This window comes from Pelodiscus sinensis, chromosome 5, assembly GCF_052426305.1.
Source record: "Pelodiscus sinensis isolate ZL-2025 chromosome 5, ASM5242630v1, whole genome shotgun sequence".
In the NCBI taxonomy this organism is placed as follows: domain Eukaryota; kingdom Metazoa; phylum Chordata; order Testudines; family Trionychidae; genus Pelodiscus; species Pelodiscus sinensis.
In genome coordinates, this window is record NC_143056.1 from 104,562,012 (window position 1) to 104,578,297 (window position 16,286).

Sequence of the window (16,286 nt, forward strand, 5' to 3'; positions counted from 1 at the left end):
TCCGACCCAGGGCCCTAAGGACTGAGACTCGGCACCCCAGTTCCGGTTGGTGGGGGGAAAGCTCCACCCCGCAACACACCAACCCTCTGGGTTCAATACCCTGCCCTGGGTCGTTTCCTACCTCCCCCGCCAAGTCACTGTGACGGCCTTATCCGGGGGCCTCCTTAGGGATGGCTCGTGATGCCTCCGCCAGGCCTCCCTGCGGTTGTCTCCCTCCGGCTCTGCCACTTTCCACTCCTCAGGGTCCATGCCTCCGTGCTGGTCAGCCCTACTAGGCTCTCTGTACCTCGGTCTCCTCCCCCCGTCGCTGGCGGCGGCACTCCATTTAAGCGTCCCGCCGCCGCTACATCTCATGCGTCAGGGGCAGGGACCTCCCCAGCTCCTCCGGACGTCCCCCCCCTTTGTGTGCTCTGCCCCCTCCGAGGGTGCGCCTGCGCTGCCCCATGCCATGGTGGTTCGCCGGCTCCCTGGCTTCCCTGCCCCGCCGGGGCCGGGGATGCTCGGACAGTCCCTGCCCGCCCGCATCCCGGGGCCCTCCCCTGCACACGGTGGAGTAAGCCGCTCAGGGCCGGAGCCGGAGCGGGACCGCTGCTTTTCTCCAACACGCCAGGGATGGTGCCGGGCTCGTGCAGGGCGCGGGCCCTGCCCCATCACAGTAAGTCTTCCTCAGTGGTGAACCGTGAATTTTGAATTCCCTCTCAGAACACATTTGGCTCCTACTTGGTCTGTGTTTTAAGGAAGATGAATCTATTTTTCCAGATTTTTGGAATCTGGATTTGTTTTTTTCACCTCTAAGGTTATCTAGTTCTCAGCAGGAGGGTGTATGTTAGAATGTCTTTGAGGGGAAAGTTTGTACAATGCACCCAGACACTGGCTTAGAGCATAGGAAAGCCAAATGTAATTTCCTGCTCTACCATGGATTTCTTTTGTGTCCTTCGGCAAGTCACTTAGCCCTTCTGTGTGTCAGTTCCCAGCTGTAAAATGGGAATTATAGCGCTGCCTTTCCTATTGATAAGTGCTACTGTAAGGTTGGGAGCATTGGCTAAGGAAGGTCATCTCTGAAAGTAACTGTTTAGGTGATACTGTAAACATTGTCAAAAGAGAATCCATTTAGTTTTAAGATCAAGTTTGAACAGGCCAATATGTGGTTTTACATCAGTATTCAGTCTAGAACCAAAAGAGTTTCAATGTAGTTGTTGAAAGTGATAGCAAGCTGCAATCCTGTAGGACACGCAGTTTACTGATTCAACTACTACTGCATATTTTTTTCTAGGTATGGCAGTGTGGAGGGAGTGTCGAGGTTCTGCCTTGCTCCAGGATTGCCCATATTGAAAGAGCTCATAAACCATACACAGAGGACCTTACTGCTCATGTCCGAAGGAATGCGCTAAGAGTGGCTGAAGTCTGGATGGATGAATTTAAAAGCCATGTGTACATGGCATGGAATATACCCCAAGAGGTGGGTTGCAAAGATCATTGGCATGCTTGGATAGCTTTGGCTCAGGGCCTAAAATACGAGCTTTAGTTCAGCCACCCTTATTCCCATGGAGTAGTACCGTGAGCAATGCCATTGTCTGTATGTTATTTACAATGAGTTTCTTAACATGCTGCTTTTTTCTTGTTTATTGTTGTCCCTGCAGCACTCTTTGAAGTTAGTACCTGCAGGAGTGTCAAAAATGAAGCTTACATGCAGTGTTGTTGTACCTCTGTTGGTCCCAAGTTATTAGGGAGACAAGAAAGTGAGGCAATGTCTTTTATTGGTCAAATATCTAGATGAAACTGAGATTGAGGCTATGTCTACACTACCGAGTTTTGTCAGAAAAACGGCCATTTTTGTGACAAAACCTGCATTATGTTCACACTGAAATAGCATACTTCCGAAAGTAAATAGAAAGAACAGAGGCGTTTTTCCGGCATTGGTAATCCTCTTTCTACGAGGAAGAAGCCTTTTTCTGAAAGAGCTCTTTCAGAAAAAGGCATGTGTGGACAAGGAGGAAAGAAGAGGCCTCCAGGAAATAACACAGGTCCCCTGGTGGTCACTCCATCCAAATTAATCAGAACTCCATAGTTCCTGTCTCCTGGCCCCTCTTAAAGCTGAGGGCACCCTGCACAAGCCTTGTGTCAGAAAGCCAGCCTGAGAGCAGCACCTCACCCTGCTGTTCTCCTTACCACAGGCCTTGCCACCCATGACGGAACCACAAGCCCCCTAAGACCTCCCAGCCCTCACAGGGAGCAACTCCAGGGGTCCTAGGACGCACCCAGGGGGACCAAAAGGCAGGCACCCACCTGGTTGGGAGTGGAGATCCTGTCCTTCCTCAAGCTGTGGGGCATGGAGGAGACATTGCAGGTTATCCACTCCAAGCGATGCATGGCCAAATCCCTGGCAGAGCGTGGACACCCACCCCGGACCTTGGAACAAGTCCGGATTAAGGTGAAAGAGCTCTGCCACAGATACGTCCGGGCCAGAGAGCTCAGCTAGTGCTCAGGGGCAGGACCCCATTCCTGCCCCTATTACCAGGAGCTGCACCAGATCCTAGGAGGTGGGAAAACATCTTCCCCACACGTTCTGGTGGACTCCAGCCTCCAGACCCCTGTTGTTGCCTGGCTGGAGGTCATGGCAGAGGAAGAGCAGGAGGACCATGGCCATCCAGAGGAGGAGGAGGTGATGGACACCATCACCCTGTTCCTGGAGCCGGTACCTGTCAGCCAGGATGTCTCCCAGGCCTTGTTGAGAGGGATTGTCAGGTGAGTGGTGTTCTCAGTCTGTTACACACACAGGGCTGGGAAGGAGTGTGCGCAGTGGGCGGAGAGCGATTGTCACTCAGGCTGTTTGTTCTGGACATCGTGCTGCAGTCTGCACACATGGAACCACGTACAGCATTAGTGTGCACCATACGGATGCAGCAGGCAGCCCCTGAGCACGGGTGGGATCCTATTGCCAGGCTCAAAGGAGGCCCCACATGTCCTGCTACGGGGTAGCCTACCAACACCTGCCACGGCTGGAAACAGGCTGGCCACAAGGATGCAGGCACAACCCCAGACACCGCAAGGAGTGCTGCACACATCACGTGGGCATGCCTGCACGTGTGAGGCACCACCCACTCCTGCAGGCAGCACTGCAAGCCACAGCTGTGTGTGCAAGCCCCAAGGGGGGGGCCAGGCTGCTCCTGGATCCTCTGCCACCCATATGATTCCACTGTGGCTGGACACTTCCCTTGCCTGCTTGTCCGTGGGCCGGGAAGGGAGGGAAGCGGGCAACACGGTCCCCTGGGCACCTCAGGGCTCCTGTGAGGCATGGCCCGTTGTGCAGCCCACACGTGGCCTTGCTCCCGGGACATCTCCCTCCTCTGCCCTGAGGACTGTTGGTTGCTGTTGGTTGCTGCTCACAGAGGAGGGCACATCTTCAGGGACTATTTCTGCAGGGATGACTGATTGCTTCTCCCTCTGTGTGTTCTCCACAGCTGGACCAGCCGGAGCTTAGGGGAGAGCCACGCCACCAGAGCCAGCTGCCAGAGTCCTGGGGACCCGAAAGCATGCCAGGGTCCAGGAAGACCTCATGCACCAGCATGTCAGCATCATGGGTGACATGCAGCAGACCATGGTGCAGAAAGTCTGCGAGGACTCAGAGTGGCGGAACTGCGCATGGGACCAGCTCGTAGTGGTGCGATACCATGTGTGCCATCATGTCGTGCATGCTGGCACATTCGCCTGCTGTTGCTGCTCCTGGTGCCCAGTCTCCCCCCCCCCCTCCTGTGCCCATTCTCCCCTGAAAGGGAGCATAAGGGGCACACTGAAAGTGATGCCCATATCCCCTCCCTCTGCCCCCTGCCATGCCTGACCCCACTCCAGCCCCCCTTTCTGCTTACCTCTCTGTGGTCCCTGGACCGACCCAACCCAACTCTGACAAGGTCCCCACACCAATGGTGACACATCTATCCGCCCCCCCCCCCTTTCAGGTTATCCGCCCCCTCCCTCTCCAGGTTCTGAGCCTCCCTCCCTCTGCCCACCTTTTCTTAATATAAAATAAATACAGACTTCATTTTGTTGGAAACCAAACAGGTGTGTTTACTGAGAGATCAGGGAAGGGGCAAAGGAAGGGGTTGTGATGGGGAAGGGATAGGGCTTCAAACCAGAGGCCCCCGTTGGGGAAGCTCTGGGGAGAGTTACTGGGGTCCTTGAGAGAACCTCTCCCTTAGGGCCTCCTGGATGTGCACCCTGGTCTGATGGTACTGGCAGATGGCAGTTGTCCGCAGCTGCTGGAAGGCTCGTCTCTCGCAGCCGGTGTCTGCCCCCCACCCCAGGAGGAAGGCCTTCCTCTTCCTCTCCACAATGTTGTGGCGGACACAACATGCCATGACTACCTCAGGGATGCTGTTCTCCCCCACATCGAGGTGGGTCAGCAGGCACCTGAAACATGACTTGAGGTGGCCGAAGGCACATTCCACTTGGATCCAGGCCTGGTTCAGGCGGGCATTAAATTGGTTCCTGCTGGGGTTCAGGTCACTGGTATAGGGTTTCATAAGCGATAGGATGAGGGGGGTAGGCTGTGTCCCCCACGATGCACAGTGGCATCTGCACGTCCCCCAGTGGGGGAAGAATGTGCACACCTCCTGCTTGCCATAGAGGCTCAAGTTTCTAAAAACGAGGGGATCATGTGCCCTGCTCGAGCACCCGAAAAAAATGTCCATGAAGTGTCCACGGTGGTCACCGAGAGCCTGCAGCATCATGGAGAAATAGCACTTTGTATTAATATACTGGGCCGCTCGATGTTCTGGTGCTCAGATTGGATGTGGGTCCTGTCTATGGCTCCAGTGCAGTTTGGGAACCCCAGGGCGGCAAATCCAGACACGATTGGGTCCAGGACTCCCAGGCCCCAATGGTGAACTGCCCCACCCCAAACTGGTTGCCCACAGGCCGGTAGCTGTCTGGGGGTAGTGAACTTCCAGAGGATGATTGCAACCCACTTCTCCAGGGGGATGGTGGGTTGTAGGTGGGTGTTGCATCTCCGGAGGGTGGGGCAAGCCAGGCACACAACTCCAAAAAGGCCTTCCGCATGCAGAAGTTTTGGAACCACTGCTGATCATCCCAGCACTCCATGACCAGCCAGTCCCACCAGTCCAAAATGGTGTCCACATTCCAGAAATGCCTCTCCACAGTGGGTTGCAGTTGTCAGAGTGTATCTTCCGCACGCAGGGCGAGGATCCCCAGAATGAGCTGGACCAGGACCAGGAAGGCAGCTGGCACAAAGTGCTGCAAAAACTTCAGCATGGCCTTGTGGGGTCATCACATGCCCAGGGGCAGCTCCAGCTCCATTGCACCAAGAGAAATGTTTTATAAAGGAGTGAGTTAGCAACCGGGCAGCTTGCGAACAGGGGCTATTAACAGAGAGTTTGGAGAGGGAGTTAGGAAGGGAGGTGGGAAGAGGGTGAGATACTCTAGCCATTCTTTAGAAACTTTTCACTAAACTCCTGCCCTTCAAGGAGGCATTTAATAAGAGCTGAGGAATCTCTCAGAAGGAAGGCAGGCATGGATGGTGATAGGTTTGCTGTTGTTACCTGCACAGCATGTGCCATGTTTGTCTTCCTCCTGGAAGACAGAAGGGATTTCATCTACACTAAGTGCAAGCTGGTCACCATTTTGGAAGGTACTTGAGGGCCAAGTATCAACCCTATGTTCTATCAGAGAGGATGAAGACTTCCTCAGTCGAAGGCAACGTTTAATCCTGCAGGCACAGCAGGCTGAAGAGCCAGTCAGGGCAGTACATGTCAAGGAAGAACACTGGCAGCATGTAACCTCTAGAAGGAGAAGAGGGCCAACTCAGGTATCCCTCGTCCCTTTAAAGATAAGTAACCTCTATCAGGCTTACTCCACAGGCACGGCGGTGGAGAATGCTTTGGCAGGGGCCTCTCATGGAAGAAATCAGAAGGGAACACCATCTACCAGAAGGCATAGGATCTGTAGTCCTAGGGATGGGGGTTCCATGACCACCACCCCAAAAAGAAGAAGACGGGTGGTGGTGGTCAGGGATTTCCTCCTAAGAGGGACTGAGTCATCCATCTGCCGTCCAGACCTGCAATCTCAAGAAGTGTGCTGCTTACTGGGAGCTCGCATTCAGGATGTGACCCAGAGTCTTCCAAAACTGATTAAACTTTTGGATCCCTACCCCTTCCTGCTTCTCCATGTAGGAACTAATGATACAGCCAAGAGTGACCTTGAGTGGATCATAGCAGATTATGTAGCGCTGGGAAGAAGGATCAAGGAATTTGAAGCACAAGTGGTCTTCTCGTCCATCCTTCCAGTTGAAGGAAAAGGGCCGGGTAAGGATCATCGAAATAAGGAAGTAAATGCGTGGTTGTGCAGGTGGTGTCAGAGAGAGGGCTTTGGTTTCTTTGACTATGGTACTCTGTTCCAGGCACAAGGATTGTTAGGAAGAGATGGGATCCACCTAACCAAGAGAGGAAAGAGCATCTTCATGGGCAGGCTTACAAACCTAGTGAGGAGGGCTTTCAACTAGGTTCGTTGGGGGATGGTGACCAAAGCCCTGAGGTAAGTGAGGAAGTCGGACACTGGGAAGAATCACAAGGAGGAACGAGCAACAAAGGAGGACCCCTGATTTGGACAGAGAAGGTAGGGCAATAAACTGGTTATCTAAGTCGTTTGTTCACAAATGCAAGAAGTAAGAAGCCTGTGAAACCAACAGGAAGAATTAGAAGACCTGGCCCAGTCGAAGAACTATGGTTTTTATTGGAATAACGGAGATGTGGTGAGATGACTCGCATGACTGGAGCACTGTCATGGAAGGGTATAATCTGTTCAGGGGGAACAGGCAGGGGAGAAAAGGAGGAAGAGTTGCACTGTATGTAAGAGAGCAGTATGATTGCTCGGAGCTCCAGTATTTAGAGGGAGAAGACTGTTGAGAGTCCATAGGTTAACTTTCTAGGTGGAAGCAACAGGGGTGATGTTCTGGTTGGTGTCTGCTATAGACCACCGGATCAGGTGGATAAGGTAGACGAGGCTTTCTTTCGACAACTGAGAGAAGCTTCCAGGTTGCAGGCCCTGGTTCTTATGGGTGACGTTAATCACCCTGACATCTGTTGGAATACCAATACAGCAGTACATAGACAATCCAGAAAATTTTTGGAGAATGTTGGGGATTACTTCTTGGTACAAGTACTAAAGGAACCAACCAAGAGCCATGACTTGCTGCTCACAAACAGGGAGAAACTAGTAAGTGAAGTAGAGGTGTGTGACAACCTGGGAAGTAGTGATCATGAGATGGCAGATGTCAGGATCCTGACCAAAGGAAGAAAGGAGAGTATCAAAATACACACCCTGGACTTCAGAAAAGCAGACTTTGACTCCCTCAGAGAACTCATGGGCACGATTCCCTGGGATGTTTACATGAAGGGGAAAGGAGTCCAGGAGAGCTGGCAGTATTTTAAAGAAACCTTATTCAAGGCAGAGGAAGAAACCATACCGATGTGCAGCAAGAAAAGCAAATAAGGTAGGTGACCAGATTGGCTTACCGGGGACATCCTTGATGAGCTTAGACACCAAAAGGAAGCTTACAAGAAGTGGAAACTGAGACAGATGACTAGGGAGGAGTATAAATATATTGCTCAAGAATGCAGGGGAGTTATCAGGAAGGCGAAAGCTCAATTGGAATTGCAGCTAGTAAGGGATGTGAAGGGTAACAAGAAAGGTTTTTACAGGCATGTTAGCAATAAGACGGTGATCAGAGAGGGTGTGGGGCTCTTACTGGGTGAGGGAGGTAACCTAGTGACAGATGATATAGGAAAAGCTGAAGTATTCAATGCTTTCTTTGCCTCTGAATTCACGGAGAAGGTCAGCTCCCAGACAAATGCACTAGGCAATCCAGTATGAGAAGGAGGTGGACAGCCTTTGGTGGGGAAAGAACAAGTTAGGAACAATTTGAAAAGCTAAACATACACAAATCCATGTATCCAATGTATCCGAAGGTACTAAGGGAGTTGGCAAATGTCATTGAGGAACTTTTGGCCATTATCTTTGAAAAGTCATGGAGATCGGGAGAGATTCCAGATGACTGGAAAAAGGCAAATGTAGTGCCCATCTTTTAAAAAGGGAAGAAAGACAATGCAATGATACACCTAAAGCTTTCGATACTGTCTCCCATATTGTTACAGGCTGGATGACCAAAATGATTAGGGGGCTGGAGCACATGACCTATGAGAAGAGACTAGGGCAAAATGCAGGACAATGTAGCACTTTAAAGACTAACAAGATGGTTTATTAGATGATGAGCTTTCGTGGGCCAGACCCACTTCCTCAGATCAAATAGTGGAAGAAAGTAGTCACAACCATATATACCAAAGGATACAATTAAAAAAAATGAACAAATATGAAAAGGACAAATCACATTGCAGAACAGGAGGGGGATGCGGGGGGGGGGGAGGAAGGAAGGTAAGTGTCTGTGAATTGATGATATTAGAGGTAGGGAGAGTGGGATGTTTGTGAGTTAATGGTATTAGAGGTGATAATTGGGGAAACTATCTTGGTAATGGGTGAGATAGTTCAAATGTTTGTTGAGTCCTTTTTGGAAAGTGTCGAATTTTAACATGAATGAGAGTTCAGAGGATTCCCTTTCAAGTGCAGATGTAAAAGGTCTTTGTAAAGACTAGGGGTATGTCTACACTACAAAGTTAATTCGAACTAACAGACGTTAGTTCGAATTACCTTTGATAGGCACTACACTAGCGCTTCGCTAGTTCAAAGTTAATTCGAACTAGCGGAGCACTTAGTTCGAACTAGGTAAACCTCATTCCACGAGGACTAAGCCTAGTTCGAACTTACTAGTTCGAATTAAGGGCTATGTAGCCCCTTAATTCGAACTAGTGGGAGGCTAGCCCTCCCCAGCTTTCCCTGGTGGCCACTCTGGCCAACACCAGGGAAACTCTATTGCCCCCCTCCCGGCCCTGGACCCCTTAAAGGGGCATGGGCTGGCTACGGTGCCCGTGCCAGGTGCAAGCCTGCCAGCACCCAGCCAGCAGACCCTGCACCTGCCATGGCTCAAGCCAGCCACCCGATACCCCCCAGCTCTCCCCCTCTTCCCGGGACCAGGCTGGCGGCTCCCGGGAGCTTGCCCAAGACAGCAAGAGGCGGGCACCTGCCTGGTCCAGTGCAGACATCATGGACCTCATCCACGACCTCTGCACTAGGCACAGGAAAGCGGCCGTCTAGGGCAGGAGAGCTGCCAGACTGGCCACCCAGGAGCAGGTTTGCATGAAAATCAAGGTGGTCCACTGAGACCCCCAACCCTGAGCCCTGAGCTTAGAATGGCCGTACTGGGTACGACCAAAGGTCCATCTAGCCCAGTAGCCTGTCTGCCGACAGAGGCCAACCCTAGGGACCCTGGAGGGGATGGACCAAAGACAGTGACCAAGCCATTTGTCTTGTGCCATCCCCCTCCAGTCTTCCACAAACCTTGGGCAGGGACACCACTCCTACCCCCTGGCTAATACCACTCCATGGACCCAAACTCCATGAATTGATCTCACTTCTCTTTAAACTCTGTTCTAGTTCTAGCCTTCACAGCCTCCTGCAGCAAGGAGTTCCATAGGTTGACTATTTGCTTTGTGAAGAAGACCTTTCTGTTATTAGTTTGAAGCCTGCTACCCATTCCTTTCCTTTGGTGTCCTCTAGTCCTTTTATTATGGGAACTAATGAAGATCTTTTCTGTATGCACCCTCTCCACCCCACTCGTGCTTTTATAGACCTCTATCATATCCCCCCTCCATCTCCTCTTTTCTAAGACGAAAAGTCCCAGTCTCTTTATTTAGTCTCTCTTCATATTGGACCTGTTCCAAACCCCTCATCATTGTAGTTGCCCTCCCCTCTCCCACCCTCTCTCTTCCCCTCTCCCACCTCCTTTTCCCAGTCTCCCCCAGTTTTGTTCAATAAAGACAGATTCTATTTTTGAACATAATTGTCCTTTATTTTGTACATCAGGAAGGGGGGCTAGGGAGGGGTAAGTGGAAGGAGGTGAGGGAGGAATGAGGTACGAGCCCCCGATGGGAAGGACTGGGCTGGCTCTGCGGGCTTCTGGGGGTGGAACCTCTCCTGCAGCCCCCCAATTGCCTCCTCTCCCCAGATGGCAGCCTGCGGCAAGTGCAGCCGGTCTGATGGCTGAGTGGTGTGATGTGCCCAGTGTGGGTACTCCGGGCAATCCAAGCCAGGACTGCTTTGCAAGCGGGGCACTCCTGAGAACTGTCTGTCCAGGGTGGGGGTCGGGTCCCTTTAAGCACAGCCCTTGGCTAGCCTGAGACAGCAGCTCCACGCTCTAAGTCCTCATCTGATGCCCTGCCGGCACTGCTTCCGTCCATCCTTGAGCCCGGTTCAGGGTCCACTCTGTGTGGACATGCTAGTTCGAATTAGCAAAACGCTAATTCGAACTAGTTTTTAAGTCTAGCTGCGCTAATTCAAATTAGTTTAGTTCAAATTAACTAATTCGAACTAAGTCAGTTCGAATTAGCGCTGTAGTGTAGACATACCCTGAGGGATTTGGGTTTGTTTACTCTGCAGAAAAGAAGAGTGAGTGGGGATTTGATAGCAGCCTTCAACTTCCTGAAGGGAGGTTCCAAAGAGGCTGGAGAAAGGCTGTTCACAGTAGTGACGGTTGGCAGAAGAAGGAGCAATGGGCTCAAGTTACAGTGCAGGAGGTCTAGATTGGATATTAGGAATAACTATTTCCCCCTAGGAGGTTGGTGAAGCACTGAAATGGGTTACCTAGGGAGGTGGTAGAATCTCCATTCCTAGAGGTTTTTAAGTCTTGGCTTTAAGACAAAGTTCTGACTGGGTTAATTTAGTTAATTTAGTTTGGATTCGGTTAGTTTAGTTGGGATTGGTCCTGCCTTGGGCAGGGTGCTGGACTTGGTGACCTCCTGAGGTCTCTTTTGTGTCTATGATTCTATGATTCTAAATGTTGTGGCATCCAAAAAAGCGGGGCAACCACATCAGGCACTTGTAGAGCTTTGCTGTCCCTCGAAGAGGTAGGAAGCAGGCAGCAGAAGCTGAGAAACGGTTGGCCAGGAGGGTTCCTTTAAGCGCGTCTCTGCAAGGCACCTTTAAGGCTCCAGCACCAACACTGAGAAGCAACTGCTGACCTAAAGCCTTGGCTGAAGTGGTTCTGGATGGCCTTTTATACAAGAGAGCATCCAATCAGTCTGGACGCTCTCTTCTGAAAAAGCAGATCGCTTTTTTGATGTACTTTTGTGTGTGGATGCGCTCTTTTGGAAGATCTCTTCCAAATAAAGCTTCTACCAAAAGAAGCCTGCAGTCTAGACGTAGCCTGAGAGAGAGAGAGAGAGAAGCTTTCAAGCTTACACGGAGCTGCTCTTCAGCTTCAAATTCATGTGTCTATCTCATTGACTAATATACTTTTTACCTCTGTAAGAGTGAAATCCAGTTGTAGAATATGAAAACATTAAATTTCTAACAGACTTGCTGAAAGAGGTGTTCTTTTTCTTTTCTTTTTCTTTTTCCAAGATCTCGGTGTTATCCAGTGGAAATCCCTTTATAGAACAAGTGTATTTCATGGCTCTAGATATCTATATGGAAGTTATATTTGTACTTATGTTACTGTATGTAACACTTAAGGGAAAAAAGCAAACAATAATAAAAACACTGGAAACCAAATTAGTGAAAGCAGACTCTTGTTTTTTTAGCTATGTTACATAGCCTTAAATGCATGTGTTTGTCACAGACATCACAACATGCTGCTCTATTTGTTTGTGAAATAAATAAAGAAAAAGTTTTTTAAATGTTAAAAATTGGATATATTGTTTATTACTAGGTAAGTTCATCCTCTTGTAGACATTCCTTTACTGATGTGTGGAAACACATTATGGTCCCAGATCCAACAAACACTTATTTGCATGAGTGATTTTTGCTCATGTGAGTAAGCTGGTCCCAAGTTAGGATCAAATTCTATTCTGAGTTATACTGATGTAAGTATAGTTATAACTTACTAGAATTTTTTGAAGTTATTCTGGATTTATCCTAGCGTAACCAAAGGTAGAATTTGGCCTCTCATATTAGTCCTTGATTCTTTTAAATGAATCTATTTGCTTGCTGCTGCAGCCTCCATCTATCTCTTTGCAGCTGCAGTGAAACACATAATTTGTCCTGTTGCATGGTAGAAGGAAGACAATGTACATTGCCTAAGCTAGTTTCATAACAACTGGAAAAATAATGCTAGCTAGGAAAAGACAGTTTCTTTTCCCCATTCAGTAATGGGAGTTTGTCTTGTGGAGCTCCTCCGAAAGTTAGAGATCACAGATAGCTGGGCAGGGTAAGGATGTTTGGTTTGATTGATTTGATTGAATTATGAGCAGAGCATTTGGGGAGGGAAGGAAGATATAGTGCCACTACCAGAAGAAAATAAGTCATGTTAGCTAAAATTAGTATAAAATGAAAGTGCCTTACACCAAAGCAAAGTTTCCTCTGGAAATATAATGATGGAGGGAGGAGGGGGCAGACAGTAATTGGCATGGAAACAGCATCCACATCTGCATTGTATCTCTTAAATTCCTCTTCAGATTACCAAGTAATCCACATACTCAACTGGGACACAGCTGGTTGCAGTTCAAATCCCAATTTAACTACAAACTTTCTCTAAAACCTTGACCAGGCAAATTAAGGTTACTCTGTTTCAGTATCCCATCTGTAAAGAGGACTAAAATCCTTTCTTTCTCCAACCCTTTTTGTCTCTTACTATGTATATGTACAGCACATACCCAGTGCCAGACCGAGCCATACTTGCGCCCCGGATAGTGGGCGCGCGGTGCATGCGTGGCCCTTCCCCTGGGCACACGGCACCCCTTACCACTTGGATCAGGCACCCCCCATAGGTTGGCGCCCCGGGCAGCTGCCTGGCTAGCCACCCCTTTAATCCATCCCTGCACATACTGTGTCTCAGTTGGAGTGTCTGGGTGCTACATAACATAAACCTGATATCTTAACAGTAGGCAATTTCCTAGTTTTCCTGTGGTTAAAAATTCATGAAACCTGAACCTACCGGTGATTTGGGATTGGATGTGAAGGTTTCAGAGGAGCTATGGGCCCTCCATCAGCTAACAGCAAATCCCTCTGACAGTGAGGAACTATCTTCTTGTATAGAGAGATGCCAGCTGTGGCCCTGCTCCTCCAACTAGGGTTGCCAGGTGTTGGGTATTGACCCAGATAGTCCGGGATTTTCACCTCCTGTCTGGTAAAAAAATGTAGAAAATACCGGACACCTAAAATGTCCATCTGGTATTTTCTGATTTTTTCCTGGCCAGGAGGTGAAAATCCCGGGTGCTTACCTGGTTCCACAGGGGAGCTGTCTGACCCAGAGCAGGAAGACAAGATGGCAGATGACCACTGGCAGCCTGTTAGGGCCAAAAAGGCTTAAAGGCATTTCTTAAAGGGGCCGTGCTGGTGGGGTTTTGTTTTGTTTTTTTGTTTTTTTTTGTTTTTTGCTCAAAAACTTTGGTCTTCCCCTTTTTTTTCTCAACAGAATTTTTCACCAGTGTTTTTTTTTTTTTTTTGGCAGGGGGGAGAGGGGTTGTTTGGTATTTTTGGTTAAACCATCTGGCAACCCTACCTGCAACTTCCCACTCTAAGCATATTTATTTATTTATTTATTTATTTATTTAAATACTTTTACCCCACCTGTCTATTTAAAATAGTCAAGGTGGCTTACAAAAAACAAAACAAAACACAATACAAATATATATAAAAATTTAAAATATTTAAAATATGAGACCCCAGGAGGCATCTGGGACATATTAGGAGCAAGCAGGGAGCATAATTGAGTTAGGCTCATTGTGGCAATCTGGCACTGGTGTAAAATTCATTAGGGATCCCAAACCAATTGAATACTTTAAAGCCACCTCGCAGCAGCTTGATGTGCATGTGCCACTGGGTTCAAGGCTGACTCCATGAATCAGGAATCTGCTCCATCTCTCTGGCACTTCCAGTCTGTACACTAAATTTTTCTCATTGCTAGAGATACTCTAGCTTGCAGCAAGGGTGTGAAGAGACTTCCCAGGCCCCTGGCAAGATGGAAGAGGGCCCAGCTCTATGCTCTGTAAATGGCAGGGCCTCAGGTGGAATGGGGGCCTCCCCCAGCCAGCCCTTCAGGGATGCCCAAGGTATGCCGCCCAGGACTCCAGCAGCGATTTAAAGGGCCCAGGGTTCTAGTAGTGGAAGTCAGGAACCACGGGCCCTTTCAAATCACCTTTTCAAAGCATGCTCCTTTTTTCATGCCAAGATCCCATTAAGGGTAGAATATAAACTACAGGCCACAGCTAGTTTCAAGAAAAGACAAAACAAGATAATGTAAAACAAAAGACAAAACAAAGGAAATGTATGGAAGAAAAGGAAAATTGGCTGGTCACATAGGGTGCATCTACACAGCAGGGCTTAACTTGAAATAAGCTATGCAAACTGAGCTGTGTCAATTGCATAGCTTAAGTCAAAATAGCTTATTTTGAAACATAGGCTGCCTTAGAACAGGAGCTGGTACTAGCGCTCAGAAAGCAGGATAGGGCAGCTATCCCTTTCCTCCCTCGTCCCTCCCTCCCCCGCCTCTTGTCAGCCATCCTGGCTTATAGAATTAAGTAAGGAAAAACCTAAGTGAGTAAAGAACCTAATGAAATCATCATTTGATCTTTTAACAGTATTGTTGATGAGAGGAAGAGGAGGCTATGGTACCAGCTTATACCCATCTGCACATTACCAAATCTGTCTGACAGGGAAACCAACATCATTAGCGTGGGAGATTTTTTTCTCTACATCAAAAGGGCAGGAATGATGCAATCTGCTGTTTGTACAGAAAAAATGTCAGCAGAAAGAAAGAAAGAACATCTATTTTTGAGTTGCTTTAAGAAGAAACTCAAAAAATAACCTTGACACAGCATGTGAAATATCCATGCTACAGATTAGCAGGAATGTAGTAGGACACAGGGCTTAAGGGATGAAGAACAAAGAAAGTAGGGGACTGATTATGTCAAAATCATATATCTAACTGAGAGGCATTAGCTCCATCGCTCCTTTTTTCATGCTAAGATCCCAGTAAGGATAAAATATAAACTACAAGCCACCGCTAGTTTCAAGAAAGGACAAAACAAGATAATACAGTTGAAATAAGCTATGCTTATTGAGCTGTGTCAATTGCGTATCTATTTCAAAATAGCTTATTTTGAAATTGGGAGCAGCTACACAGCACTTATTTCGAAATAGAGCACTCTTCCTCCAACTTCGTGCAATGAGGGTTACAGGAGTCAGAATAAGATGTCTGCCTGCTGTGTAAACACAGACTAAATACTTCAAAATAATGTTGCTGTGTAGATGTACCCATAGTGTTGAGTAAACAATATACAAGTGCAATAATAATAATGTATGTTTATAGAAAAGAAATATCCATGCAAAATAGAGGGATTGGAACCCTTATAGTGGACTTAAAATGTGTTCGCCTGTAGCAGCCAGGGCTTTTCATGCAGTATGCTGTTCCACAGTACCAAACACCCAGTAAAATCTACCTTTTCTCGGGGTAATTCTCAGAACAGCAGATAGCTCCTCAATCAAATGTGTTCACATATTTCAGAGCATCCGAGGCTAAAAGGAGGGAGCTTCCTCATTTTGGAAAGAAACTATGCCTATGGTCTTGGAATCTTTTCGTTTGAAGCACTGAAAGATTTACTTATGTGCTCAAATACCATGATGAGCGGTATAGCATAAACTATCTAGCTGAATAGACTCAGTGAAGCATTTTAAAATGAAAACAAAAGTTCAGAAGTGCCAAGTGAAGGGATCACTCAAAGAAGTCTTCCTCTAAGCTAGCAAATGAACCAAAATATGTTAAAATAGGGGTAAGTAGGAGGGGCTCGTGAGATCAGGGATTCATAGAATCCCTATCAGAATGAGATAGTAGCCCAGAGGTGACATATTGACATAATGAGTAGTCAGTAGAGGGTGAAGGTCATTTCAGCCCACGTGTTCTGTAGTAATTGTCAGTAAATCTCAGTATTTACTAATAGTTCTTTGAGATGTTGTCATGGGTTTCTTGAAGAAGGCTAATACAGAAGATCTGAGAGCCAGGCTCTGGATAATAATGACAATTTGTGACTCGTTATGGTAACAACTATAAATAAATTAATGTTCTGTCTAACTTTTAGCAGTCAGATATCAACATACAGAACCCATGACAGCAGTTGGCAGTAGCTAGTGCCCTTATAGGCGGTCACTGCAGAGAGACTAAAGACTGA

General features: G+C 48.1%; 1 protein-coding gene across 5 annotated transcripts in view; it reads left to right on the top strand.

The window, feature by feature from the left end:
• Positions 1-16,286, top strand: part of GALNT18 (polypeptide N-acetylgalactosaminyltransferase 18) — a 699,281-nt gene that overhangs the window by 486,077 nt on the left and 196,918 nt on the right. For all 5 annotated transcript variants that reach the window (XR_012903608.2, XR_012903609.2, XM_075927908.2 and 2 more), the window contains one exon: positions 1,274-1,459. Coding sequence is in view for 3 of the 5 variants with exons in the window: in XM_075927908.2 (XP_075784023.1) it covers positions 1,274-1,459 (186 nt within the window). In the remaining 2 variants the exon portion in view is untranslated. The remainder of the gene's footprint in view (positions 1-1,273; positions 1,460-16,286) is intronic.